Here is a 21,767-nt window from a genome sequence, read left to right on the forward strand (position 1 = left end):
GAGGCCATTCGGGTGGTCACGGACCGGGGGGTCCCGAGGCCGTTCAGGTGGTCATGGACTGGCGGTCCCGAGGCCATTCAGGTGGTCACGGCCCGGGGGGTCCCGAGGCCGTTCGGGTGGTCACGGACCGGGGGGTCCCGAGGCCGTTGGAGTGGTCACGGCCCGGGGGTCCCGAGGCCGTTCGGGTGGTCACGGCCCGGGGGTCCCGAGGCCGTTCGGGTGGTCCTATCTGCTCCGAAGGTTAGGAACTATTGTTGGTTTTCAGAAGCCTCTGACTTAACAGGGGATCAAGAATGTCCAAAGGAAAACACCGGCGTTTATGCTTTGGAATCAGCCCCGGGAAAAAGGTCTGTTCAGAAACACAGCGCTGCAACCACTCACACGGAAAACCAAACAAGGATTTTACTTACTATGGCATCTTTAACAATTTGCTTGGCCACCTGCTCCGGTTTGCAAATAGATGTGGTCTCAGAAATAAGACGAGTCTCCAAAGGCTAAAAGTGGAAAACACGGACTTAGCGGTTCCATCATTTATTTTCACCTTTAAAAATAAATGACTCTAAATAACTCTGCGAGACCCCTCTCATTTCATTTATTTATTTTAAAGATTTATTTATGTATGCATCTAGAACTGGGGTGCCAGCCAGAGGCCGAGTGGGGAGCAGAGCAGGTAGGTGGCCTGAAGCGCTGCTGAGGGAGCAGTGGGGAGTCCGGAGAGGTCTGCTGCGCCCTCTCGGGGATCGAACTTGTGCTGCAGTGGCTGCGGACAGCTTTAACCCACCAGGGAGGCCCCCTCTCATTTTATCAGCAATTCCAGGTTTCTGAATTTGAGAAGATGCCCATTTTGGAATCCATCAGATTCTAAGTCGTGTGTACCGGTGACTGTGTAGAATGCAGCTCCGCAGTCAGGAGAGGGTCCTAGCCGCTCTGCAGAGTGTGGCCCTACAAGGTCTGGGCCCCAGGGGGACCCACAGGCCAGAGTGGGCACACATGCCCCCAGCTGACTCCTCCTCGGGGCTGCGCCACCTGCCTGGGGCGCTGGCAGACCCCACTGGCACCTGCCGAGCAAGGTCGCTCCGTGGCCTGATCTCTGAGGGGCCTGCAGAGGCCAGGAGAAAGGGGGAGAGGTGATGCTGAGAGGGCCCTGGCCCAGCTACGTGCTGGAGCATCAGAACCCCAAATCTGGGCCTTCTGTTCTTCAAAGGCTGTCGGAGGTCCCCCTCAATGGTTACTCAGCGCGGAAAGCCTCCCCTGAATCTTGAACTGGCAATAGCTTCTCCCATCTCTGAACATTCCTGCCTGTTTGTCTGCTGGCATTTTACTTGCCTTCGCCCCCTCCCGCTCCACCCCCGCGGGCTGCTTGCATCTTACTCCTAAGGTCTTGGCGGGTGAGGCTGCTCTTCATTTACTTTTGCATCTTCTTGCTGGTGATGTGCACACACGTGCCCCCAAATGCCTTAAGATGGGGTTTCAATTAGGAGTTTCAAAGGAAAGTCTTAAAACTGCACAAAACTGTACATTTGATTCACTGTGTATGCTTGAAAAAATTAAATGAAATAAAAACCAGAATGTGCTTCCTTAAAACAGAAAAGACGTCATAAAAGTCAAATGGTTCTGGTCGAACCTGATTTAAGAGAAAGGCCCTTTCAAAGGTGCCACCGCTTGAGACTTCCCGACCACCAGCTGGCACAAGCAGATGTGGCCAGACACACAGCAGACTCCAATGCCCGTGGCGCCCCTGTGGGCTCCCAGAGCAAGGCTGCCTTCTGTTTACTGGAAGAGTCTGTCCAACATTTCACTGGAGGGGGAAACCCAACTCAACAACAAAACGCTGGGCTCGTGGGGAAATGACACCCCCCCCCCCCGCCAGCTCTGGCGTCTCACGAAAGCACAGCTTAGCAACGTTGCAAATCTGCTTCCCAGATCCCTACTTGCTCCAAGGCAGGACATTTGGCTTACATTTGTTTCTTTGAAACAGCAGGAATTTTAAAAAAGTTCCAAAGGAAAACAGGTAGGGGGTAAGCTTCTAAGTCACACTCGATTCTGCAAACATGCAGCCCCTGGCGAATGAAGTGTCAATTCTTCTGTCACCATGGTCCACGATTACGAGGCGATATCGTGAGGAGAAAAGCAAGCCGAGCCTGGGCCGGGGGAAGCAAGTTCTGACTCAACCCTTTCTCCCCACTTCTGTGTGCACATGCTCAGGCACTACCTGGGCCACAGCAGCGGGCTCTTCTGAACAACGTGCGAAGCCTGTGTCTGGCTCGGGGTGACTGACAGCCCCGACAGGTTAACGTGAAGGCTCAGCCGCGACAAGACCAGGGAGCCAAGTGAGGCCGCAGAAGGGGCTGGGGGATGACCAGGGCGTCCTGCGGCCACGTCCGTGCAGAGATGGACACAGGCCCGAGCAGCAGAAGACGCGTGCGCAGGGGGCCCCCAGATTCTGTGCTAGGCCGCTGCTGCCTGGCTGTACTGCCCTACTTTCGTTTGGAAGCTCTTCACTGAAACCCTACCTTCCGGAATTTTTGAGCACGTGTGTGCTTGTCACCAGCAAGACGATGCAAAAGTAAATGAAAAAAAGACCCCTGCCCGTGAAGATCTTAGGAAATAAAATGCAAATAGCAAAAAAAGTAGTATTCCTCACAGTGGACATAAAGCCACCACCAGCTCATTTTAAATGAGTAAAACTGCACCCAGTGAAGGACTCCGTGTCTCCGGCCAAGGTTCCAACGTGATCACCACACTGCAGAGTGCAGAAACAGAACAACCCTTTCACTCTAGAACATTCTACTGCACTGATTTTAGGTTTATGGGGATGTTTTTGTTTTAAACCAAAGAGTTTCGACCAGGACATGGGATCACTGGCTACTTGAGGAAGCAGAGAGCGTCCGACACTACAGGACAAAAGCAGGTCACTTTGGAGGCTTCAATGGAGGTTCAGGTGGACTATCAGTGGCTCCTGCCAGGACGGTGGTGGTAACATGCCGTTAAGGAAATGAAAGGTCGGACTGGAAAGGTGTCTGAGAGTGGAGCCAGACGATCTGTAGGTGGGTGTGTGGTGTGAGAGACGGGATCTGGACCAGCTTCAAGGCCTGCTGTCTGGGGAGACCCTGACACCGCCCAGTGGAGACAAGGAATCAGCAGCCAGGTACTTAAGTTCAAGGGAAGGAATATTATTTTTAAAGAACATCATGGGATTAATTAAAAACAGAAGCTGTACCCAACATCCAAAAAAATAAAGTCTAATAAAGTAAATGAGGTTTCAGCGATAAGTAGCAAAAAAGCATGTTCTTTGAAAACAGGGCTGTACGTTCCAAGATTTCAAATGCAGGCTCCAGAAAGTTTAGAGGCCATCAGCGAGAACATAAATAGAAAGGAACTCAGTTTTGTGACGCATGAAAAAGGTGGTGGGCTGGTAACCGCAAAGACAAACTCAGAAGAGGGGTTCACAACAGAGACCCGAAGTGGGGTGCACAGGAATGCTCACCTTTGTTTTGTTTTCTTCTGCAAAACCAGGGGTGTCGGTGTCCGGCGGGTAGGCAACTGTGATGTAGACGTTATATGGCTTCACCTGCGTTTCAGAAACGACACGTGCCCCAGTGACAGACCTGATTCTGCACCCTCCTCCCTTAGCAACCTGCCCGGGCAGCTGGCATCCACCCCTCATAAATACTGCCCTGGTTTCCTCAAAAGGTGACGAAGCCAACATGAGCTACCACTGACTGCATTGGCAAACTCCTGTTCACGAAGATTGCTTAGAGCGAGGCTGCCCCAGCGCCACCCCAAGGGCCCCATTCTCTGCTCGCTCCCTCCTGGGATCCTTCTCTCTCATCTGGTCTCACCCTCAAGAAAGAAGATGACCACTGGCTCATGAACTGATTTGTTATCAAAATAATCCCAATTTAGATGGGTTTTCTTCACCCTAAAACAAAGACAGGAGGGGGCTGGAGAGAGCAGAGTTCTTGACAGATAGTTCCAGAATGTGAGCTCCTTCAGACAGAGCTGGGAGAGAGGGAGGGGAGCGAGAAGAGGACTGGCTCACTAGAAAGGAGACCACCTAGTTTTCTTTTGGTTGGTCTGTGCTACCAAATCGTCAGCAATAACTTGCCTCAAAAGTCCGCTTTCCAAAATGATTAACTTAAAAAATCTTTTAATGATATAGTTGTACCTAAAAAGACTCAGCTGGAAAGAAAAAAAAAAAAGACCAAAAAATGCCAACAAAGCATCCTTTCGAAATTACTCATTGTACATAAACCATTTCTAGGGTCCTGCTTTCAGTTGGGGGCAATGGGTGGGGAAGACAGAACACTTCAGCGCTCATTAAGCCGAAAGGGATTAGGAGAGCGGCTCAGAGCGAGTCTCTTAGGCCCATTCACTGCAGACACAATCACTTGGACCAAACAGACTGGCTTATCCGGGTTTCAGAAACACAACACCCTCAGCTTAGAGGGGAACAAGGACTGCTTCCACCAAGCACAAACTACTTTAGTTATTGAATTTACTTGCTCGGAAACTTATTTTTCATGGTCCACGTTGATTTCAGTTTTTGTTTACATGGGGACATTTTTCACGGAAGACGAACTCCGAGCAGCGTCTGGCCGGTCTGTGGGTCCCGCAGCTTCCCATGCCTGCAAACCACCTCGTCCAGGGCCTCGGGACCGTGTGCACAGGGGTCACCTTCCGCCCTTGAGTTAGCATCTGCGGCCCACCCAGGTGAAGCCAGAGTGCCAGGTCACACACTGTGCCCTCACTCAGCGAATCCCGAAGCGGTGTGCAGGGCCAGACATAGGGAGGAAAAAAGCCCTAATGACCAGAGTTCTCCTCTCCTCTGTACCCCTGGGCAAACCAGGGTTTACGGCCAAAGAGGGACGAAGGCGACCAGCCTTCGGACGGTCAGCACCTTCTGACCTAAATCAAGGTCACCGCACAGTGGCCCCCTCACCCATCGCACACACAAATGCCACACCCCTCCACGCTCACGCACCTCACCCCCACCCCCTCCCTCCTACTCGCCTCCCTCACCGCTTTTACTAATCAGCTTTGCTACAGCATCATCTGTCCCCTCTCGTGTGGCGTGTGCTGCCTCCCTGCACCACAGGGGAGGTGAATTTGTTGAGACGCCGTCCGGCCCTCAATGGCTGAAGTATCCGCCACAAGGTCCTTTACAGGACATTTTTTCCCGACCTTTTACCTAAGCCCGCAAACAGGACCCCAGGCAAACTCTCCCTGTAGGAAGACAGGTCTGGGCCCAAATCCTCTCCCGGGCTTTTAACATCATCCTGCAGCGTTCCAGTTCAGTGCATGTTGCAACCGAAAGAACTTTCCCTTGCCATTGGCAGCCCGTGATTCTGGACACACACGAGGGTCTCTAAGCTCCCCGATGTGCCAACAAGAAGCCAACAGACACCCACCTGGCAGCTCTGTGCAGCAATCAGCTGTGTCACGCCCCGTGAGGGCGCCACGGCACTTTGGATACTCAACAAGCAGATCCCTCACGACCATCAACTTCATACCAAGGCGAATGTTAACTGTGAACTCAGAGGTCCAGCCAGTCACTTCACTAATGCCCAGTCACAAATCTCTAACTTCACAGAACGCGTGTAAAGGAGCTCCCAGCCAAAGAAGCGTAAACTGTTGCATGGAGAGGAATGAATAAAAGATGCAGAGCTTTACCTGAGCAGCACTTACCTCCATCTGCAATGCTTCGGCCAGTCCCCTGATGGCAAACTTGGAGGACGAGTAGGCTGTGAACCCGAACAGGCCCAGCTGCCCGGCCTGGGAGGACACGAAGACGATCCTGCCCACACGGCGCTCCTTCATGGTGGTGATCACGGCCCGGCTGGGGTACACACTGCCCAGGTAGTTGATGCTCATCAGTCTCTGCAGGGTAGACAGGCCACGTGAGTGAGCAAGACCCCCGGCCATGGCTGCGCTTGTCTGCTCTCCAGACCTGAGTCCCTCCAGGGAGCCCCCGACTGTGCCTTCTATGGGCCTGAGTGGCAGAGTGATGGCATGATGCCAACAGGCCAGGATGGAGACTGTTTCAGCCTCCACCCGCATTCTCCAGGGCCTGCGGTCTGGATTTGCTGGAACAAAGGTCAGAATCCATTTCCTTCCTATAAACAGTATATGTGCGGAGCCTCTGGGTGGCGAAGGGGTTAAAGACACACACAGCACTGTCAAGCTACAGGTGGCCACTGCAGCATGAGTTCGATTCCCGGCCAAGGAGGTGACCCACAGGGCACCTGTCCTGCCCGCTGCTCCCCTCAGCAGTGTACTTCAGTAGATCTGCCTGTTCTGCTCCCCACTCTGTCTCTGGTGAATCTTCTCACCCCGCACCTCTGGGCTGTACCCCAGTACTTGTATGCAAACATAAATAAATCCTTTTTAAAAAAGAGAAGTATATGTGCACTGCAGATTGTGCTTTTTTGCAAGGCAGTCCAAACAGCTCCAGTCCTATGAGTGCTAAGCTCCAGAAGACCACCAGGAGACTCGCACAGTGGTTAACAGCCTGAGGTGTGAAGCCTGGCGCTAGCATTTGCTGTGACACTGATGCCTCATGAAGAGGGGTCCGCTCTGAGAAAGGCAGCCTCGCCCTGGGGAGCACACCACAGTGGGCTGGCCGAGCGCCTGGGTCACGAGCCCAGAGCCTGTTACCGAACGGTGCGGACGACGGTAACACAGAGGGGTCTGCGCCTCGAAAGAGATGGAAAAGGCCAGAGAAAATAGAGTGTAAGAGAGAAGAACGATGTCGGGTGCTCAGCACAGATGATGCTTACAGAACTGGGGGTTGCTGTGGGCGCGTGAGAAGCCTCGAACACACGTCTCACAAACACTGAGGCGACACAGCGACAAGGTGGCTCTTTTCTTCAAAGATCAACGTGCCTTTGCTCACTGCCACTTTTTCTTTGTTTTAAAAACTTTTTCTATTTTTTAGCCTTCTGACTCTTTTGCAATAATGCACAGCTTAAAACACAAATGCGTACCGCTTCGTAGAAATATCTGTTGATATCCTTACATTCTGCAGATCCTCCTATTAAATTACTAGATACTATTTCTACTTCATTTTCTGTGCGTTATAGACTAAGACACCAACAGGCACGCACGCCCAGGCCCACAGCACTGGGGTCAACATCAGTGTGTGCACAAAGGTTGCTAAAAAAACTGAATTCAGAGCACTGGTGTTGTGGCCATTAAAACTGATGCTCGCATTCAAAGAAATAAAACTTAAATGGATGTTTAATGGGGCATCTATCTGAGGAATATACAACTGTCTACTCTAAAAGGTTTCTGCTCCAGGGGGCTCACTCAAGCATTAGTTACAACAGGTAAGACATGGAAACAACCTACGTCCCCACCCGCAAGGCTGGGTAAGGAAGGAGCCTGCCCACGCGGGCGGCTGACTCATCTGCAGGCAACGGCGAGATGCTGCCTTTACAACAAGATGCAGGAGTCGAGCAGAGCAGAGCCGGTCAGAAAGATAAAGACGGCTGCTGGGCAGGTTCACTGCCTGAGCAAGGTAAGAAATCAGAGTAGGTGAACTGATAAAGCAAAATAATTACAAGCTAGCAGACACTGAAAGTGAAGCAGTTTCTGAGTTTAAGAGGGAAGTGGGAGGAAGAAAAGGTCAAAGAGTAAGTGGTGAAAAGAAATGCTTTTACATTAAACATTCAGATCCCCGAAACTTGACAGCTGACCGCTGCCCATGAACAACGGGCCAGGGACACAGGGTAGCCACACTGTTCTCCCCTGGAACCGAAGGAGCAGAGCAGACCTGACCTCAGCCTGACTGGCCACTAGAGCTGTGGTCTTCTCCTCGCTTTCCCCGCCCCTCCCCCCAACCATCGTATTTTTTCACTTGAAGGTGGCAGATTGGACCTTGCGTCCTCCGGAGAACCTTCGGGTCCGGGGAGCAGAGGACTCAGTGGATGGGTGATCCGCTTCAGGGGAACTTGGGGATGGGGGGGTCCCCAACAGGTCATGCATCCACAGCATCCTCTTAGGGCGTGAAAGAGCTGGGCTTGCTGATGACTCTCCACTGTGTCACTGGCCGCTCCCATAGGACTGATGTATTTACAAAGAGCTGCCATAACTCCTAACCCTCTGGCTGAATCACAGAGGGAGTATTTGGAGGGAGAAACACCTCTTTCTAATTGGGAAGAAGATCGCCACTAAAACGATGTCCAAGGGAATTATAGGTAACAAGCACCATTTTCTGCTTTCCCGCATTTTGCTGGCATAGCAATTCAGGAGGGTGTCTGGGAAGACATCGGGTTCCCCCAGCACCCCCGACTCACTACCACCCCTGCAGTGCTCCAGCAGCTGTGCTGACCGAGCAGCCGAGGGCGGGTCTCACTGCTCAGGCTGTTTGTGGCCGCGCTTTCCCTCTGTAGCCTGCACCAAGGCGCCGGGCAAGGTGTTCTCTGGAACATGTTGAACCTGGTGTTCACTTGATCGTAAGTCTTTTCAGGCATCTCTTTCCTTAACAGGAGGGTTTCACCCATGTTGAAGACATGTTCTGCCAAGTAATTTCCGCCCCACAATCAGTTCATTTCTTTCCCCAAAACTTTCCAGCTGCCTTTCTCACATTATGCAGTAAAGAGTGACTCTCGCACATTTTAAACCACCCAAAGGTGGCAGGAAGTGCAATATGGAAAACAAACTGGCTGGCTGGGATCTCGTGGTGCTGAGGGAGGTGCTTCTGCATCTGGGCCCACCCAGGTCACTGCAGGTTTCTCCACAGCGGCTACCAGGCCCTTCTTGGGTTTCTGCTCATTGCTTTGAACGAAGCAGCATCTTTAACAGGTTCCAGTCACTTTGCTGTTGCCCTCTGGGATCGCAGCTCCGATGGGAAGGCACAGGCCAGGCTCTGAGTCACCCTCCCTGGACTTTACTTCCTGTCCCTCCTCACTTTTCACTTCACGTCCAGGTCGGCCGCTCAACCTGCGCCCTCCCTGGCACGGCAGCACTGCGGAGGCCACAGGAGCAGAAAGACCGACATCGATCACGGCCGGGGGAACTGGCCGCCGCAGGAGAGCGGCCGACTCGGGCCTCGCGGCAGCACCTCGCAGCTGGAGGTGCAGCAGGGGTGCCTGGCCCTCCTGGCGATGCCACGGGACATGCGCCGCTCTCATAGCGCAGGTGACAGGGTTAGCGCAGGCCCCCGGCAAGGACAGAGACAGGCGAGGCAGGACACCTGGGGACTCTGTCACTGTCGGCTCCTACTTAGCGGTGGCGGGAGCTCTCTAGCACCAGGCATGTATTCCCCCCCCCCCTTGCTGTTTTCACTAAACATCCAAGAATCTTTCAATGTTTACTATTAAAAATCTTTCAAAACTATTAGCTTGATTTTCACGTCAAACCAAACAATTCCCTAGAGACTCTGAGTTGGCCAGGAAATAGTCACGCACCGGAACATTAAGTAACTTTTAGAAAGGATGTTCGGCACTACCAGGGAGACACACTGATCTGCAAATCTAGAGAAAGCAGAGAACAGACTGTATTTACACTGTGGCTGAACTATTTCAAACATTAAATCGAAGCACAGGTGCAAACGAGGGAAACAGAAAACTAGAAGTGGCTGGGCTCGGCATGGCCACTCGTCCTCAAAATGTCTGCTAACCTCACTGTACTATTTTGATAATAAAATTCCCTAGAACTCTGAAAAAGGATGGCTCCCCAAATCCACAGGTTTATTTACCTCAGCTCCCCGCAGAGACCCCTCAGTAAAGAGAAATAATTCTCCTCAAGTCAACAGCCCACAAGAGCAAAGAAAATAGCGGCACGGGCACTTTGGAGTTTGAAGGACAGTGACGCTCAAAAAAGCTGGGCGCCGGCAGGGCGATGCGGCAGGCAGCCCAGAAGCCCAAGCGGCGCCCAGAAGCGCCGGGCGCAGGGGCGGCGTGGGCTGCGGCAAGGCTGCCGGCCATGAGTCTGTTTAAACAGAGACACGAATTCCCAGTTATCATCAGAGGCTTCAAGTCCGCTTTTTGACACCTGCTGGCAAGGATGAAGACGGGCGTGTCCTGGGCCGTGACACACATCTCGGTTGCGTTAAAGGGATCCAGCCCCTGAAGTATGGCCCCTCACCACGACGGCATTCAATTGAGAATCATGAGAGAAACACTTGGCCCTCCCCGGTGGCGCAAGGGTCACAGCACAGCACTGCAAGCTGTCCGCAGCCACTGCAGCGCGAGCTCGTCCCGGCCCCGGAGCTCACACACAGGGCGCTGCACACCCGTCTCCCTACTGCTCCCCTCGGCAGTGCACTTCGACAGATCTGCCTGTTCCGTACCCCACTCTCTCTCTGGTGAATCCTCGCACCACGCCCCCAACCTCCAGCCTGCACCCCAACTCCTGCATGTGTGAATCTCTGAAACAAAAAGAAGGTGGTGGTGCACAGCAGCAGGCCCCCTCCAGTTTCGCTGACTCAGCTCTCGGCACACAGCTGTCCTCGTGACCTCATTGATTACAGCGAAGGGCACAGGGCAAAGTCCACAGGCGCCAGAGGCACCAGGTCCGAGTCCAGGCACGGGGCGCCCCAGGGCCCCCCTCCCTGCATCAGCCAGGCAGGGAAGGCTCAGCCTGGCCCGGCACGCGGCATCCTAGGTCCATGTGATCTCTGACACAAGGAAAACCAAAACCAAACCAATCAAAACACATAGCTGAGAGAGAATCCACCCAGGTAGAAGCGGGGTCTTCAGAGGAAGGATGCGCCCACTTGGGCGTGGGTCCTAACCGGGGTCGCTGGTCAGCAGCCCCAGCTCGGCGGGCCGGAGACCCGCACCCCAGAGACAGGAGCCGCGGTGGGAAGGACAGCTGAGCATGGGCAGACGAGAAAGACGGATGTGCCCGCTGACGCTGCTAGTTAACTGGCAGATGACATCACTAGCGCCGGCAACGAAGCAGGCGTGTTCTCATGCCGAAGTCCAGCTTCCTCTCCCCGCCCCTCGCTGCCAGGGGCGACCAACAGCCAGGTTCCAGGGCCGGGCCCCGCTGTGCAGAGCCGCTGCCACTGGCAAAGGCACTTACACACGCGGGTGTTTCTTTTAAATGAGAGGCCACTATGTGAGTGGAGCGTACAGTGAGTCCTCTAAGGAGGTCAGGAGTGCCCTAGTGTAATCTCGACAGGCTGCACTGTAGAATTTACTTTGTCCTTCATGCCACCTGCTTCGTGTTTTCTCCTCTCACTGATACTCACACCTCGTCACCTGCCGTTCCACTTAGTTCCTGCTCACAGTTCTGTGCTCACAGTTACACCCCACCGATGATTCAATTATCTCTGTGCATGCATCAGACACACAAAGGTAAGCAACCCCCACCCCCTGCACCCCTGCTCCCAAAGGCCCCAGCTTCACAACTCTGCATCTACTTATCAGAACATGGAACCGCTTTGCCCTCCACTTGGTCAAGGTGAGTCTATCACCTATGCGCGCACACACACGCACACACACACACAGAGTTATATTTCTGCCACCTTACACATCCTTTCTGCATGTCAAGCTTAGACTGCTTCTATTTTCACTTACTTGATTCTTTACACAAATCACCTCCTTTCCTTACTTAGAAGTGGGCAGGTCAAGACGACTCCCCTTCATGTCGGGTTGATGAAGGGGCTGCGGGTACTCAAGGCCCAGGTAAGCTGCCACTCTGCCATCGACTTCCGCTCTCCCCGGGCTTAACCTTACAGCAGAGTTCAGGGTGCTTTTCCTATCATATTCCAAAAGCAAAAGCTATAAACGTGGGTCCAGCAGTCTCCTTTTCTACGACAGAGGCATGAAGCTGAACTTCGCGGAGAAAAACACTTTCAACCCCAGACTACAATGAAGACCACGAAGAAATAGATGGTGGACGCAACGGCAGCTGAGAAAAAGCGGTCGGGACTTCCAGATTTCAAACGGGATGCCTGCTTCTTTTTCTTTTTTATAGACAGACACAGTTTTTTTCAAGTAGTTGCACAACATTCCAGGGATAAAGTTACTTAATCCTCCAAGAGAATTACTGTTTGTGATCTGACTGCAACTGACAGCTTTTACATACAGTCACAAGCTGCTCCAGATCACTCTGGTAACGACGCCCAACAGGCGACAGGTGTCTTCACCACACAGACTTCCCACAAGATGCATGAAGCACCCAAGACCATTTCCACTTCTTTAGGGCCGAAATGACTCAGAGCAGTTCCACAGCAAACTTGCTTAACAATATAAATAGGACTGATATTGAACAAGTAAATCTGACTTTCTTTTTTATTGTTGTTAAAAGTACTAGTACTCAACATGAAAACCCAGCATCCGGTGCCTTAAAAAAGCTCTCTTAAATTTCTTACCTCCATGGTATATTACATCTCAGTAATCCGTAGCACTAGAGAGCTCATTGCCTTGTTTATCTTTGCTGGACCATTGGTTAGGGTGCTAAGTGTTAGGAGGACAGCTTCACACTCATAACTATATATTCCACACCAAGACCACCACCAAAGGCCTTACCAGAAAGACAAGAAAGAACAGGGATTAGAGTGCAGCACTATGAAACTAGCTGCGATCATTGCAGCACGAGTTCAATTCCTAGCCAGGGAGTGACCCACATGGCACAGCAGACTTCTCCTGTCTCGCCTGCTAACCCTCAGCAGTGGATTTCAGTGGATTGGCCTGTTTTGCTCCCCACTCTGTCTCTGGTGAACCCCCTTACCCCCTACACCTCTGGGAGGAAGGGGGGAGGGAGGGAGGGAAGCAGGGAAGCAGGGAGGAAGGAAGGAGCAAGTGCCAGAGGTACCAAATCCATGTCCAGAGGGAGCCAGTTGTTCCCTCTGGTGAGGGAGTGGGAAAAGGGGTACCTCATTCATTGGTGGTAGGAAGGCAGACTGTGAGCTAACTTTGGAAAACTGTGCAGAGGTTGCTCAAAAAATTAAAAATGGAGGCCCTCCCTGGTGGTGCAATGGGTTAGGGTGCAGCACTGCAAGCTGGCTGCAGCCACTTCAGTGCATGTTCAATCCCTGGCCCCGGAGGTGACCCACAGCAGACCTCTCCTGACCCACCCGCTGCTCCCCACAGCAGTGTATTTCAGTCAATCTGCCTTTTCTGCTCCCCACTCTGTCTCTGGTGAGTCTTCTTGCCACGCCTGCACCTCTGGCCTGTACCCCACTTCTGTATACATAAATAAGTCTTTAAAAAAAGAATTAAAGATGGAAGTAGCATATGATCAGCAATTTCACTTGTAGGAATCTATCCCTAGAAGATGGAAACAGTAATCCAACAGCAAAGGGCCCACGGATGGTCCCTGACACCACTGGCTCCCATGTGACAGGTAGGGAAATCAGGGCCCAGAGGCTGGTATAAGCTCCTAGGCTGAATGGCCACAGCACCGGCACCAAAACCTTGCCCACATAAACAGGTGCGTAAAGCCTTTGCCCATGATCTTATGCTACTGTTAAGATTATGTTCGCCCAATGAGCAAGCACCAAATTTTTACTTACTTCGAAACTACTAACTTCAAGGTCTTCAAATTTTCCTGAAACTGACATTCCTGCACAGTTCACAAGCATGTCCACAGGGCCCAGCTTCTCCTGTGCCTGGAAAAATTGATCACAGAGGACACTGAGAGAAGAAAATTCACTCTACAGCCAACGAATGCCAATCAACCACATCGCTAAAATGATTAAACCTCTAGGGACGATTTACCAACTCCAAGCCACCCAGCATAATGGTGAACCAATCGAAAGGCAGGTGAGCTACCTGCTGTCAGCCCAGCGCTTACCTGTTTTATGACATTCTCCACCTGGTTGTAGTCTTGAGATATGTCGACTGATATACAGAGCACCACCTGGGAGAGCGACAGCAGTGACTGAAGCTAGACAGGAGCTGGAACTTTCATGAAAGACTTCTTTCTTCTTCTTTTTTTAACTAAAGGCCACACTGTTTTCCATGCTTATGGAGTCTGAATTTGAACGTATAGATCAGATTTTTTTTAAATCTAAGGACGGGGCATTTAGTAGGGTGTCATTTTTTGACAGTTTTCACAGATAGCTCCTTTAAAGCAAATCAAAGGAATGTTTTAAGAAATCTATCAGAGGGTGGAAACCTTCAGGTAGAAGATGAGCACATTCTGGGGGCCGAAGTGTCAGCGTGGGGGCTGTGGCTAGTCATATCGAGCTATGTGCTTGACAGGTGCGAGGGGAGCTGGAGCCCAAGTGTTTACCCCACAACCAGAAATGGTAACTGGGTGCGGTGACGGGCGTGCTGACCACCGCACTGGCAGACATGTACTGACCCATCACACTGACAGCCTAAATACATCTAATTCCCATTTGTCAATTATACCTCCAAAAAGCTGCAAATAGGGGGTGGGAGGTGTGAAATGTCCCTATCTGTAAGGACAGAAAAAAGATCTGAGATTGTCAGTGGCTGAGGGAGGGAAGGACGGACTGGGGGGGACAAGGCTCCCCAGGGTGACGGAAATGCTGCTTCTGGATATTTTGGTGGTGTTTTCACCACCTGTCACATCTGTCAGAGCCATGAGCTGTCATCTTTAAATGGCTGTGGTTTACTGCACATAAATTTCATCTCAATGTGAAAAAGAACACTTAAGTTACATCAAGAACACACCAGTCTGAGCTCAGCTTTGCTGATACAGAAATTCAGTTGTTAAAAAGAATAACAGCAAGGCCCTCCCTGGTGGCGCAGCGGGTTAAAGCACAGCACTGAGAAGCTAAAGCCACTTCCGCATGAGTTCGATCCCCGCCTGCCCCGGAGGTGACCACATGGCGTGGCAGACCTCTCCTGGCCCGCCTGCTGCTCCCCTCAGCAGTGTACTTCGTCGATCTGCCTGTTCTGCTCCCCGCTCTGTCTCTGGTGAATCCTCTCACCCTCCGCATCTCTGGCCTGTACCCCAGTTCTGTATGAATGAATAAATAAATAAATCTTTAAAAAAAAAAAAAAAAGAATAACAGCAAACCGAATAAACACAATTAAAACTGCTCCCCGCAGTCCTGGCAGAGCAGGGACTGTCCTCCTGAGATCCAGTATCAGGGAGTTGGTGGCGTGCCGAGATAAGCTGGCACACAGACTGGCACAGCTGGCCCCAGGGAGGGCCCCAGTCCTGACCCAGGTGACAGCATCTCCACCCTGAGCCAGGTGTGGCAGCATCTCACAAGGCCAAGGGTTAATCTCAGGTGGGAGGTGATCAGGCCAGTCCCGTTCTGATCTCTGGGGCTCTCCAGTTGTCCCCAGTTCCAGACCGAGAGGCCACTCACTGGTGCTCCAGAGGAGGGGCCACCCAGCCCCACTGAAATAAATACACATTAAATATATGTACCATTTTATTCATCAACAACTTCCATAATCAAAGGAAGAATTTAGTACCACTCTGCCCTTGAGTGTTTGTATAAAATTAATTTAAGTAAATAAGTAAAGCCATTTTCTACTAAAGCATTCTGTTATTTCATCACCGGTGTGTGTGTGTCTACATGTATGTCTGTAATAACCTGGATGAGACAATTCGAACAATTTCACTATCTCAAAAATAGTCTAATATATATAACTAAGGAAATCCCACATGCTTTCAATGAAGCAGTCACTGTTGAGGTATTCCTTTTTAAATCCTTAATACAAATACGCTGATGAGCAAGGAGACATATTGTGCAGAGACGGCGACTTTACCTGCTTGTCATTAATAGAGTGGCTTTCGATTTCTTTCTTCGCCTGCAGCAACTTCTCCTAGAAGCAACAGGGAACAATTAGTTCTGGGGACTGTTGTGGGGTCTGTCCATTTGACGGCTCGCTTGTGTAAAAGACAAGCGAGACAATTATTTGCGTAAGTACTTACTAAATTCTAGAAAACACACAAGACAGCAGCTAAACCACATGGCTACAGGCACAGTCTATCGTTTAAAAAAAGAGGTTTTAAAGCGTGTTAACACATGACCACGAGACAGCAAATTTTGACACTCCCCACAGAGAAGGATGATGGGAAACTAAGTGAACTTCAAATTCCACTACTAGTGCTAACTGCTCAAGATCAAATTATCGATTCTTTTCATTATCTTTTTTTGCTGCTTTTCACTTCTTTACCTTTTGGGTATTTTTTCTTTATTGTTTCTCCCCTATACCTCATCAACTCTAATAAATGCTTCGATCAGCCATTTAACTATAGCACAAAGCAACAGTCGTGTGACCACGTAAGGCTTTCCAAACGTAAAGACACGTGGGACTCCACATCAGGAAAGCTTTCAACAGAGCGCTTCCGACGTTTTCCTCCTCTACTATAAAAGGAAATCTAGTAGAAATGACTGTCCAGGTAGACAGGGCGACTCTGCTTGCCTACGTCCAGCAGTTAAGCCAAGCAAACCCTCCCGGTAATGAATTCCTCCCAGGTCTCAATGAATAAGTTTGTCTTATTCATTTGCAGTGCCTTGATTGACTACAAGAGTTGTAGGTTAAATACACCTTACTGGGAGAAAACAAGGGGGGGGGGGAGGAGAATGGATTCCTCCTGGAGACAGGGTCTCTCTTCCAAAGAAGAGAGCATCTGTGATAAAACAACACTACTTTTAGTCGCAGACTCACAATCTGACTTTGTTGAAATTGGAACTAAAAGGTTCTATCAGAAAAGAAAGAATTTCTTGAGGCCAGAGGCTCCGCCCACGCATCTGTGGCCACGCGAGCTCCTCCCCACACTCTGCTCTGTCTCAGGCACATAAGAGCTCTGCTTCCATCACACGGCGTTCACACAAGGCGGCCACAAGCCAAAGTAAGTTCGTTGCCAGGAAGGCCAAGGTATGACGGCCACTAAGCAAATTCTGCCTTTCTTGATCTTAAGAGAAACTCTGGCCACCAAGCCGTGTCACTATTTAAGCACAGGCCTCTCCTCGGCACCCCCAAACCTTCCAGAGACTGCCCTTCCCCTAGAGCCTGCTCGCTCTGCGCCCCCACGCTAATCCCACACGCTTGCCTTCTCTTGCACGGGGGAGCCCCGCTGCCCCCGCGAGCACGCCCACATAAAGACCACTTCAGCCATAACATACTCTGAAACATAAGAAAAACCGACTTGTGTCGACGGGGCTCCAAAAAAGACCCGTTTTGTAAAGCTGATGGAGAGAATGGATTCCTCCCTGGGCTCCAGGTTTCATGAAGACGTGCGTCGCATCAAATGCCAGTTACAGCACCGCGCCCACACGTCCTTCAGGAGCGGTCTCCTGCCACCTGGCTCTGCCAGTGGCCGCCGGGAGGCCGCTCTGCCTCCAGGGCCAGCAGGAGCCCCGTCACTCCGTCCTCGCCTCTCGCACCAAGAGTGAGGAGAGTGGCTGGCACGAAATACCTATTTGCAGAGCTGACCCCTGACTCCCTCCAAGAAGTTTCTGCCTTGAGTGTGAGAAATAAGCAGTGAGTGGCTAGGGAGCGGCACCCTAAGCCAGAGATGGGAGCCACTCCCAGCTGGGGAACACAAGCTCCGCCCTCCTGGGGACTCTGGACAGTCTCTCTGGCCCTCGAGTGAGCAAGCGGGCAGCACCGTGCTAGAGACTTACCTCATTGCGAGCCACCAGCGTGATGAACGCTCCCTGCTTGTAGCACTCGATGGCGATGCACTTGCCGATGCCGCTGGAGCCTCCTGTGACCTGAACACACAGGAGAGAGTCGTCTCTGCGCACAGAACCCACGACGGTGCCCGGGCCGGGCCTGCTGCTCCGGCTGATTTCAGACTGCACTATAAACTGCACTCAGATTTTGCTGAGTTCGTGGGCGGGGAAGTGCCCTGTAATCTAGCTGACTACGAACCCACTGGTCTATCTCTGAGTGAAAATCCAAACTCCTATGTCCTTGCTGCACACCTTATGCACAACCAGCTCTACACGATACACCTGTATCTTGGTATTTTAAATCACTGATTATTATAAAGGAGCATCAGAGCCCAGGCAGATGCTAAAGAGCAAAGCTTCTCGCCCTCTTCTGTCCCTCCCTCCCAGCAACCGTCCCTACACCCTGGCATCCTTGAGTTACCCGCTCCCTCCAACCTCGGCCCCTCCAAACTTTTACACATTCCACTTGCCCTGCCCGCCTCCCCTCTTTTCATCGAGCTGGTGCCTACTCACCCACTAACGCTCAGCTCGATCATCACTTCCTCAGGGAAATCTTGACCGCTCTGCCCCCATCTCAACCCGCCTCTCAGCCCTGCATCGTTGCATTCTTTACTGGCTAGCATTCACCTAATCAAACCACTGTGCCTCTATTTGTGAGCTTACATGACTTCCAACCACTCTACCACTGTTCCACGAAGTCCATAAAAACACGAACGCTGTTTGCTTCCTAGCACTTAGCACAGTGCCTGGCATACAGGAAGGACTCTGTCTATCTCAGAAGACCAATGCGACATTATCTTTCTAGTCATTTTCTCCATGTAAATTATATAAACGGGGTGGGAGCCCAGGGTTGTCAGGGGAGGGGTAATAGGGAACTGCGGGACAGATATCCCTCCGTACATAGTATATATACCACTTATATTTTACTGTTACACTATATACCATTGTGTAATGAACACCTCTGACCCCAGGCCATGGTTTTAAGAGCATCATGATCTTTTCTTTTTTTTTTTTTTTTCCCCTGCCGAACTGGGGTGTAAGATAGAGGTGGGGGCAGGGTGTCAGAGGAGTCACCAGAGACAGAGTGGGGAGCTGAACAGGTGGATCTACTTGAATACACTGCTGAGGGGAGCAACAGGCAAGGCAGGAAAGTTCTGCTACATCTTATGTAGGTCAGCTCCATGGCCGGAGATCAAACTCAGGCGGTGACAGTGCTGAGACTTAACCCCTTGACCACCAAGATCACCATGACCTTTAAAACTGGGATGGGGGTCAATCTCCAGGGAATTCTTGAGGCATCCAATCTCTCTTTATCTTCAAGGTCCTTCCTTGAAGAAAACTCTGGTTAATAATTAACCAATTATCTACAAAAAGTTACTATAAAAACATACCAGTTGCTAGGTGAACAACTGCCACAGAGGAGATCTTAATAGGATATTTCCAGAGTTGAGTCAATTTATTAATTTCCACCAGATAGTCCAATTCCATAGCAACAAGGATGACCCCTCAAAATGTCCCTGAGTATCTCCTGATCTTGATCCTGCTTAGATAGCCCACTGCATGCGCATTTCCAAACCCTACCTCTACTACAGAGGCTAGTTCCAATGTCTCCTCTGCCAAAAAGCTTCTCCCCTCTCCATCACTCGGTCCTGCCCTTTCCATGTCACCTTCCAGCTCTGCATGTATTAGCTCCCTTGTAGGCCATAAGTACTTTGAGAATGAGCACCAACCTTAATTTACCACACTCATTTCTAGCACTGTCCCTTGCATTAAGTAGTAGCTAAATAAACATTTTCCTGTATGAGTTTGCAAAATGGTATATGATGCCATTCTCAAAAAAAATATGATGCAAAAGAAAAAACCCTAAGTAGAATTCCCTGTTTGTATTAATGGAAGCAGAAGTTGTGCAGTTACTATGAAAGCGTACATGCTCTGAACTGCTACGAAGCTAGAGTAGCTACTGTTACTACTGCTGCCTGTACCTATACTTTGGTAAGCCAGATGTGTAAGTTACTGCTCAGCAAAGAACAAGGTTCAACCCAATCACTTATAATCTGTGTCCATAAAAACAAAAATAAGACTTCAACTCTGAGTCCACAGTTCATGGAAAACTAACCTTCGAGTCAATTCAACTAATTCTTAGGGGTCTAAGAGTCCTTGAAGTCAATTTTAGGTTATGTTATTCTTGAATGTTACAAGAAACTGTAACAGACGTTGATAAGGGGCCTGATAACTCACACACTGAACCCAGACTGGGAATACTAAAAGCAACAGGTTAATTTCTTATCTTTATTACTCCCTCTTACTGTGCATTGCCAACATTGTTTATAGGTTAATACCTCTTTAATTACAGCACACACCACTTCCTGAAGGCAAGAGAGGGGGTGGTTTGTCCTAAGGAGAACAGCCCCCAGCCCAAAGGGGGAGGACTTGATTTTCCAGTTCTCATCAAGTTAATTAAACAGTTTTAAAAAACAGCTAATTTAAATAAGCACACACCCTGTTAGATTTATGCACAGTTTTACTCCTGTGATTAGGGAGATAACACTAGATTTGTTCCTTAAAAAAAAAAAAAAAAAAAAAAAACCTGAGGCCCTGCCTGGTGGTGCAGCAGGTTAAAGCACAGCACTAAGAAGCTAAAGTCACTTCTGCATGAGTTCGATCCCCGCCCCAGAGCTGACCCACATGGCGGGGCAGACCTCTCCTGACCCTCCCCTCAGCAGTGTACTTCCTCAGTTGGCCTGTATGCTCCCCACTGTCTCTGGTGAATCCTCCACCACCCCTGCACCTCTGGCCTGTACCCCAGTTCTGCATGCAAAAATAAATAAATCTTTAAAAAAACTGTAAGTAATGACTGAAGTCTGCTCATACCTCCACACAAGCAGATCTCCTACACAGTGCTCTCAGCATCACCCATTCAGGACTACGAAAACCTCACGATAGATGTTTACACCTTCACTCCTCTTACAACATTAAAAAAGCAGGGAGATGGTGACATCATGTGAATTATTCATGTCGTCCTCACCTTATTTATAGTGGTGAATTAAAACGGGGTGTTGAAAATAAGGAGTCTTGGTGGAGGGCTCTAGACCTGTTTTATTGTCATCTCACCTATGCTCGGCAGCATGATGGAGTGGTGTCAAAACTCCCCTCGATAAACAAAATCAAAATTGTTCATGACATCTTTTTCCAAGTTAAGCATAATTCTGCAAGAATCTGGTTTTCAGAGCCAGCGATTGGTGGCAGAAGTTCCCTTATCAATGTGACACTTTCAGAATTTAGCCTGAGGGTAAAGTGTCGCCGCTCTATTCCTTTTAAAATAAATTTACACTCACCCCCCCACCTCGGCTACCTTCCACATCAGGAATAGCAGGAGTTGGAAATAGAGTGAGTCTTACAAAGGCGATATTAAAGAAAAACCGTTCTGACATTCACAACCTGTCGTCCAGGCGCACACTAAAAGAAATGACCATTCATGTCATCCTATCTGGATCCCAGCTAAGGCACGTTTCCTCACCTCTAGCACCTGGAGGACTCATGCAACCAGCTGCATAACTAACTCTACCCATAACCTCCGGCCTCGGCGTGCCTGGGAGTTGCGCACCCAACGGAGAACACGGACAGGCTCAAGCCTGGGGCGCAGGTAAGGACCGTGTTCTCCCGGTTCGGAAAGGGCATTTTTCAAGCCACCAGTTTCCGGTAAGAAACGGCCAAAGCCATCTGCATCCATGGTCCCTAAAGCACTGGCCCGGTCCCTGACCTGACGGCAGAGGACTGCACTGAGAGCAGTCAGCGGGCTCGGCGGGGCTCGGCGGGGCAGCAGTGGGGACGGACCGACGCGCTCCCACGCCGCTAGCCAGGGCCACCCCGGGGCTCGCAGCAATCCCCCCAGTGAGTCACTTCCTGGGTTCCTTGGCACCTGCTCCTCCAGTCGCCCACAGAGGTCATCTTCCAGTTCCCAGCCGCCTGGGCGGGTCCTGGACACCGGGTCCCCTTCCCCAGCGGCCCGCTCCCCGCGACTCCCCGCGACTCGGCCGGGACCGCGCTGGCCGTGCGCGGCCACCGACCGCGGTGCCCTTGGCAAAGAAGTTTCTCAGCCCCTCAGTTCCTCGGGCGACTCCCCGAGAAACGGAGAACACAACCAGCCCCATCCCGGGGAGGCCCCGGGGCTTCGCGAGCGGCCCGCCAGCCCCCGGCGCGC

General features: G+C 50.9%; 1 protein-coding gene across 1 annotated transcript in view; it reads right to left on the reverse strand.

Annotated features, from left to right (window-relative positions):
* KDSR (3-ketodihydrosphingosine reductase) overlaps positions 1 to 18,102 on the reverse strand; it is a 22,044-nt gene extending 3,942 nt beyond the window's left edge. The window contains exons 1-8 of the mRNA XM_012725796.1: positions 18,080 to 18,102; positions 17,516 to 17,630; positions 15,651 to 15,707; positions 13,750 to 13,815; positions 13,469 to 13,564; positions 5,689 to 5,880; positions 3,488 to 3,571; positions 411 to 494 (exon numbers count right to left, since the gene is read on the reverse strand). Of these exons, the coding sequence (XP_012581250.1) occupies positions 411 to 494; positions 3,488 to 3,571; positions 5,689 to 5,880; positions 13,469 to 13,564; positions 13,750 to 13,815; positions 15,651 to 15,707; positions 17,516 to 17,630; positions 18,080 to 18,102 (717 nt within the window). The remainder of the gene's footprint in view (positions 1 to 410; positions 495 to 3,487; positions 3,572 to 5,688; positions 5,881 to 13,468; positions 13,565 to 13,749; positions 13,816 to 15,650; positions 15,708 to 17,515; positions 17,631 to 18,079) is intronic.
* Between the last annotated feature and the right edge of the window lie 3,665 nt (positions 18,103 to 21,767).

The sequence above is a fragment of the Condylura cristata genome, unplaced genomic scaffold (genome assembly GCF_000260355.1).
Source record: "Condylura cristata isolate star-nosed mole 26May11 unplaced genomic scaffold, ConCri1.0 scaffold00016, whole genome shotgun sequence".
Lineage (NCBI taxonomy): Eukaryota > Metazoa > Chordata > Mammalia > Eulipotyphla > Talpidae > Condylura > Condylura cristata.